At 37.0% G+C, this 7,874-nt stretch overlaps 1 protein-coding gene across 1 annotated transcript; it reads left to right on the top strand.

The window, feature by feature from the left end:
* The first annotated feature begins 1,087 nt into the window (after positions 1 to 1,087).
* LOC138334037 (ice nucleation protein InaU-like) lies at positions 1,088 to 4,504 on the top strand. The gene is made up of 3 exons (XM_069282754.1): positions 1,088 to 1,112; positions 1,655 to 2,950; positions 3,975 to 4,504. Exons 1-3 carry the CDS (start codon positions 1,088 to 1,090, stop codon positions 4,502 to 4,504), a joined length of 1,851 nt encoding a protein of 616 aa, XP_069138855.1.
* Positions 4,505 to 7,874: the final 3,370 nt, after the last annotated feature.

The raw sequence follows: 7,874 nt of genomic DNA, 5'->3' as shown, positions 1-7,874 counted from the left end.
GTTAATAAAATCACATAGGATCATGGTGGGAAAAAGAAAAGTTTGTTGGTCTGGGTTGTTAATAAAATCACATAGGATCATTGTGGAAAAGGAAATGTTTGTTGGTCTGGGTTGTTAATACCATCACATAGGATCATGGTGGAAAAGGAAATGTTTGTTGGTCTGGGTTGTTAATAAAATCACATAGGATCATGGTGGGAAAGGAAGTGTTTGTTGGTCTGGGTTGTTAATACCATCACATAGGATCATGGTAGAAAAGGAAATGTTTGTTGGTCTGGGTTGTTAATACCATCACATAGGATCATGGTAGAAAAGGAAATGTTTGTTGGTCTGGGTTGTTAATAAAATCACATAGGATCATGGTGGAAAAGGAAGTGTTTGTTGGTCTGGGTTGTTAATACCATCACATAGGATCATGTTGGAAAAGGAAATGTTTGTTGGTCTGGGTTGTTTATACCATCACATAGGATCATGGTGGAAAAGAAAATGTTTGTTGGTCTGGGTTGTTAATACCATCACATAAGATCATGGTGGAAAAGGAAATGTTTGTTGGTCTGGGTTGTTAATACCATCACATAGGATCATGGTGGAAAAGGAAATATTTGTTGGTCTGGGTTGTTAATACCACCACATAGGATCATGGTGGAAAAGGAAATGTTTGTTGGTCTGGGTTGTTAATACCATCACATAGGATCATGGTGGAAAAGTAAATGTTTGTTGGTCTGGGTTGTTAATACCATCACATAGGATCATGTTGGAAAAGGAAATGTTTGTTGGTCTGGGTTGTTAATACCATCACATAGGATCATGGTAGAAAAGGAAATGTTTGTTGGTCTGGGTTGTTAATAAAATCACATAGGATCATGGTGGAAAAGGAAGTGTTTGTTGGTCTGGGTTGTTAATACCATAACATAGGATCATGGTGGAAAAGGAAATGTTTGTTGGTCTGGGTTGTTAATACCATCACATAGGATCATGGTGGAAAAGGAAATGTTTGTTGGTCTGGGTTGTTAATACCATCACATAGGATCATGGTGGAAAAGTAAATGTTTGTTGGTCTGGGTTGTTAATACCATCACATAGGATCATGGTGGAAATGGCAATGTTTGTTGGTCAGGGTTGTTAATACCACTTAAAGTTATAGATGTCATAATTAATATCAAATAAGACAAGACCGAAGGCTCCTTAAACACTGCCGTGACTCTTTAATCACCTATTATAGTTATTGTTTTAACATTTATCTGAGAAGTTCCTTAATCAACACTTTGATTAGGTCTTTAAATATTAGTCAAAAAGAAAATAAAGCAACCACTTAGATTGACGATAAAGATAATGTTCAGATAGACGATAAAAAATGTCGAGAATGGTTATAAATGAACACTCAAATAGGTGACAAAGAAACCATACAAATAGGTGGCAAAGACACCACACAAATAGGTGGCAAAGAAACAACACAAATAGGTGGCAAAGAAACTACACAAATAGGTGGCAAAGAAACCACACAAATAGGTGGCAAAGAAACAACACAAATAGATGGCAATTAAACAACACAAATACATGACAAAGAAACCACACAAATAGGTCACAAAGAAACCACACAAATAGGTGGCAAAGAAACAACACAAATAGGTGACAAAGAAACCATACAAAACAGGTGGCAAAGAAACCACACAAATAAGTGACAAAAAGACCACACAAATAGGTGGCAAAAAGACCACACAAATAGGTGGCAAAGAAACCATACAAATAGGTGGCAAAGAAACCACACAAATAGGTCACAATGAAACCACACAAAGAGGTGACAATGAAACCACACAAAGAGGTGACAATGAAACCACACAAATAGGTGACAAAGAAACAACACAAATAGATGGTAAAGAAACAACACAAATATGTGGCAAAGAAACAACACAAATAGGTGGCAAAGAAACAACACAAATAGGTGACAAAGAAAGCACACAAATAGGTGACAAAGAAAGCACACAAATAGGTGGCAAAGAAACAACACAAATAGGTGGCAAAGAAACCACACAAATAGGTGGCAAAGAAACCACACAAATAGGTGACAAAGAAACCACACAAATAGGTGACACAGAAACCACACAAATAGGTCACAATGAAACAACACAAATAGGTGGCAAAGAAACAACACAAATAGGTGGCAAAGAAACAACACAAATAGGTGACAAAGAAAGCACACAAATAGGTGGCAAAGAAACAACACAAATAGGTGGCAAAGAAACAACACAAATAGGTGACAAAGAAAGCACACAAATAGGTGGCAAAGAAACCACACAAATAGGTGGCAAAGAAACCACACAAATAGGTGGCAAAGAAACAACACAAATAGGTGACAAAGAAACCACACAAATAGGTGGCAAAGAAACCACACAAATAGGTGGCAAAGAAACAACACAAATAGGTGGCAAAGAAACCACACAAATAGGTGGCAAAGAAACCACACAAATAGGTGGCAAAGAAACCACACAAATAGGTGGCAAAGAAACCACACAAATAGGTGACACAGAAACCACACAAATAGGTCACAATGAAACAACACAAATAGGTGACAAGGAAACAACACAAATAGGTGGCAAAGAAACAACACAAATAGGTGACAAAGAAACAACACAAATAGGTGGCAAAGAAACAACACAAATAGGTAACACAGAAACCACACAAATAGGTGACAACGAAAGCACACAAATAGGTGGCAAAGAAACCACACAAATAGGTGGCAAAGAAACAACACAAATAGGTGGCAAAGAAACCACACAAATAGGTGGCAAAGAAACCACACAAATAGGTGACAATGAAACCACACAAATAGGTGACAAAGAAACCACACAAATAGGTCACAATGAAACCACACAAATAGGTGACAAAGAAACAACACAAATAGGTGGCAAAGAAACAACACAAATATGTGACAAGGAAACCACACAAATATGTGACAAAGAAACACACAAATAGGTGACAAGGAAACCATGCAAATAGGTGACAAGGAAACCACACAAATATGTGACAAAGAAACACACAAATATGTGACAAGGAAACCACACAAAAATATGTGACAAGGAAACCACACAAATATGTGACAAGGAAACCACACAAATATGTGACAAAGAAACACACAAATATGTGACAAAGAAACACACAAATATGTGACAAAGAAACCACACAAATATGTGACAAAGAAACACACAAATATGTGACAAGGAAACCACACAAATATGTGACAAAGAAACACACAAATATGTGACAAGGAAACCACACAAATATGTGACAAGGAAACACACAAATATGTGACAAAGAAACACACAAATATGTGACAAAGAAACCATGCAAATAGGTGAAAAAAACCTCACAAATATGTGACAAAGAAACACAAACAGGTGACAAAGTAGCCATATACTTATGTAACAAAAACACACAAATAGGTGACCAAGTATCCATACCAATAGGTGACAAAGAAACACAAAATCAGATGACAAAGAAAATACACAACGAGATATCCAATGGGTAGCTTTAGAAACACTGCAAGACCTGTTTGAACAGTAAAGCCAGGAAGCCATTTCAGTATGCTAGCTTACCTGATTCAATTAGGTAATGGTGTGACGGTCATCTCAACTAATCTTATTTCTCCAATTAACTCCAGGAAACTTGTTTTACGGAGCCTAATTGATGGTAATCATTTACAATAACCATTTGATGAGGGTAACTACATTAGCCGTGATAACATCGCTGGGATTATTTATTCACAAGTCTGTGAGGTTCATTACGGGGCTTTGATGACCAGCAAATGGTGTACTATTAGGGGACTCTGATGACCAGTACATTGTGTGCCATTACGGGGCTCTGATGACCAGCACACGGTGTGCCATTACGGGGCTCTGATGACCAGCACACGGTGTGCCATTGCAGGGCTCTGATGACCAGCACATGGTTTGCCATTACGGGGTTATGATGACAAGCACATGGTGTGCCATTACGGAGCTCTGATGGCGCCCATGGTGTACCATTCGGGGACTCCGATGGCCAGTACATGGTGTGCCATTACGGGACTCAAATAGGTGACAAAGAAACCACACAAATAGATCACAATGAAACCACACAAATAGGTGGCAAAGAAACCACACAAATAGGTGGCAAAGAAACAACACAAATAGGTGACAAAGAAACCACACAAATAGGTGACAAAGAAACCACACAAATAGGTGACAAAGAAACCACACAAATAGGTGGCAAAGAAACAACACAAATAGGTGACAAAGAAACCACACAAAAGAGGTGGCAAAGAAACCACACAAATAGGTGGCAAAGAAACCACACAAAGTGGCAAAACACACAAATAGGTGGCAAAGAAACAACACAAATAGGTGACAAAAAAACCATACAAATAGGTGACAAAGAAACCACACAAATAGGTGGCAAAGAAACAACACAAATAGGTGACAAAGAAACCATACAAAAAAGGTGGCAAAGAAACAATACAAATAGGTGACAAAGAAAAAACCATACAAAAAAGGTGACAAAGAAACCACACAAAAAGTTAGGTGCAAAAAGTGCAAAGAAACCACACAAATAGGTGGCAAAAAGACCACACAAATAGGTGGCAAAAAGACCACACAAATAGGTGGCAAAAAAACCACACATATAGGTGGCAAAGAAACCACGGGACTCTGATGACCAGTACATGGTGTGTCATCATTACGAGACCCTGATGACTAGCACATGGGGTGTCATTACGGGGCTATGATGACAAGCACATGGTGTGCCATTACGGAGCTCTGATGACCAGTACATGGTGTGCCATTACGGGGCTCTGATAACCAGCACACGGTGTGCCATTACGGGGCTCTGATGACCAACACATGGGTGCCATCATTACGAGACTCCAATGACCAGTACATGGTGTGCCATTACTGGGCTATGATGACCAGCACATGGTGTGCCATTACGGGGCTCTGATGACCAGCACATCGTATGCCATTGCGGGGCTCTGATGACCAGCACATGGTGTGCCATTACGGGACTCTGATGACCAGCACATCAGATGGTAGCTCGGAACTAGTTGATGGGGGTTACTAAAGCAGATTATAATGGTCATAGATAGACAAACGAAAATGTGACTTGGTTGTCAGTTAAATGAAGTTCACATCTATCGGTAGTTGTAACATTACAGACATGTCTCGCAGTGTGGACTATTGGTTCATACTATTATGTAGACACATTTTATTCAGAAATAAACAAGCCATGTATTCTGAGGAAGTATAAAAAAACACGAGAATTTACTGTTAGTTAAAATGTTATTCATTGTATGACTACCAAATTCATGTACGTAAATTTATGCATAGTTATCCTGAATATAAATCTCTTTATGAATACCTTTTTAAGTAATATAAAATATACGCATTAACATATTGATACATCTCTGGCGATTTTTTTTAATTCTTAATCGAACCTTTTTCTAATGCTGATTTTTGTTCATATCTCAAACTGATTTGGGATCTATATCAAAGACAATGTTTTTCGGTCTACAAGAAATACAAATTTGTCACACAGGGAGACAAAAACGTCTTTAAATATAACTCGTTAACGTTTATTATGTTTTACATTGCCACGAGTAATAATTATGGCATTGCTGACATACTTAGGCATGGGTATACATTTGTCGGCATTAGGTTTGCTGTTCTTCTGAAACCCTCCATGATCTCTTTTGTTATTATCAACCTAAGTTCATCGTATCATATTATACCTTCGTTTACTTCATGTCTGTACACACGGACCTCTAAAACGTAGGGTTAGGTAAACTTTCCAAAAACAATGAGTGCAGACAAATTGATGATTGAATTCCGCAAACAGATTGGCATTTGACACGACTGAGCGGTCCTCCTGTGGTGAGCCTCAATATTAACTTTATCAAGATTGAGTCGCGAACGACAGCAAACGCAGAGTCATGGCTCGCGGGAAAAGGTGACAAACATATAGTCAGCCGGCACCTAAGGTTAACTGTGAATTGATAACGAATAGGCCCAACACTTAATTCTGTAGCCATAAGGCATTAAATAACAAAAGTAGAATTAATCTGCACGATTACTAACATTAACTTCAAGGGAAAAAGTCAGTTTTCACGAAACTAATTTTAAAACTTGACAATGAAATTATATAATTTCTCGGCCTGTATGATGACATTGACTACGAGATACAGCAACATGACATGTCTGTGGCTACGCTACAACTTAAATTACATTAATCAGAAAAAAGGTTGCCTAATAATTGAAATGGCTTCCGTCTTGAAGCTTCCTGAAAGCTTCGCGATGCGTGGTAGAATGTAGAATCCTAGAAAAAATAATATCCATTAAATATTCAGATTTATTCTTGTCGATTTAGAATCTTTGAGAATAACCAAATATCAGAACTGGTCATGAAATAATAATTTGTTCAATTTTAATCCTGCATGAGAGAACATCTGTTAACTACCGGAAAACATATAGACGTGTCTCCTCTATTGGCACATCTGATAATTTTGAAAAATGTTAAGGTTAACATCGCAAAACAGCCGTGTTAGTAAATAAAGAAACAATATCAGTAGGGAAGACTTTATATCAACACCAAGAGTTTGTAAACAACACTATCTTAATTCCGCTGTCATCTTTCTATATAATGATGTAGGATATATATAATTATCTGTTTGCTGAACAAGTTCTTCTGAATGAATCTTAATAATGGCTTTAATGGGCTCTCTGATGGATTATACAAACGTTTTCAGAATTTTACATAATGGGAGGAAATCGTCTGTCTTATCTATCCACGGATCCCAACTGTTCCTAAAGGCCAAAAATTGATGTGGACGGAGACAAAATGAAAAATACAAAAACAAAATATAGCCGGGTACAAAGATAAGGTAAACAATCTCAAAGTCAATAGTTTTACAAACTTCCAATCGGAATACCTCAAGTTTTGGACTGTTTTATTACTACATATCTTTATTGATTTGTTTTATTTTCTAATGTGTGATGGTGTTATCATTTCCTGTTACCTAGATAACAATGAAATAACATTTAACATTTAATAAAAGCATACAATACCTAGATAACTGGTAGGTATATGGTTGTAGGACAGTGGACGTACCAACATTTCCTGTTACCTAGGTAACTATATTAACATTAAACATTTAATAAAAACATACAATACCTAGATAACTGGTAGGTATATGGTTGTATGACAGTGGACATACAAACATTTCCTGTTACCTAGGTAACAATGAAATAACATTAAACATTTAATAAAAACATACAATACCTAGATAACTGGTGGGCATATGGTTGTAGGACAGTGGACGTACTAACATTTCCTGTTACCTAGGTAACAATGAAATAGCATTTAACATTTAATAAAAACATACAATACCTAGATAACTGGTGGGTATATGGTTGTAAGGCAGTGGACGTACTAACATTTCCTTTTACCTAGGTAACAATGAAATAACATTAAACATTTAATAAAAACATACAATACCTGGATAACTGGTGGGTATATCGTTGTAAGGCAGTGGACGTACTAACATTTCCTGTTACCTAGGTAACAATGAAATAACATTAAACATTTAATAAAAACATACAATACCTAGATAACTGGTGGGTATATGGTTGTAAGGCAGTGGACGTACTAACATTTCCTGTTACCTAGGTAACAATGAAATAACATTAAACATTTAATAAAAACATACAATACCTAGATAACTGGTGGGTATATGGTTGTAAGGCAGTGGACGTACTAACATTTCCTGTTACCTAGGTAACAATGAAATAACATTAAACATTTAATAAAAACATACAATACCTAGATAACTGGTAGGTATATGGTTGTAG

This window comes from Argopecten irradians, chromosome 10, assembly GCF_041381155.1.
Source record: "Argopecten irradians isolate NY chromosome 10, Ai_NY, whole genome shotgun sequence".
NCBI classification, from domain to species: Eukaryota; Metazoa; Mollusca; class Bivalvia; order Pectinida; family Pectinidae; genus Argopecten; species Argopecten irradians.
The sequence above is the reverse complement of the archived record's forward strand: the minus strand, read 5'-3'. Positions and strand labels throughout refer to the sequence as shown.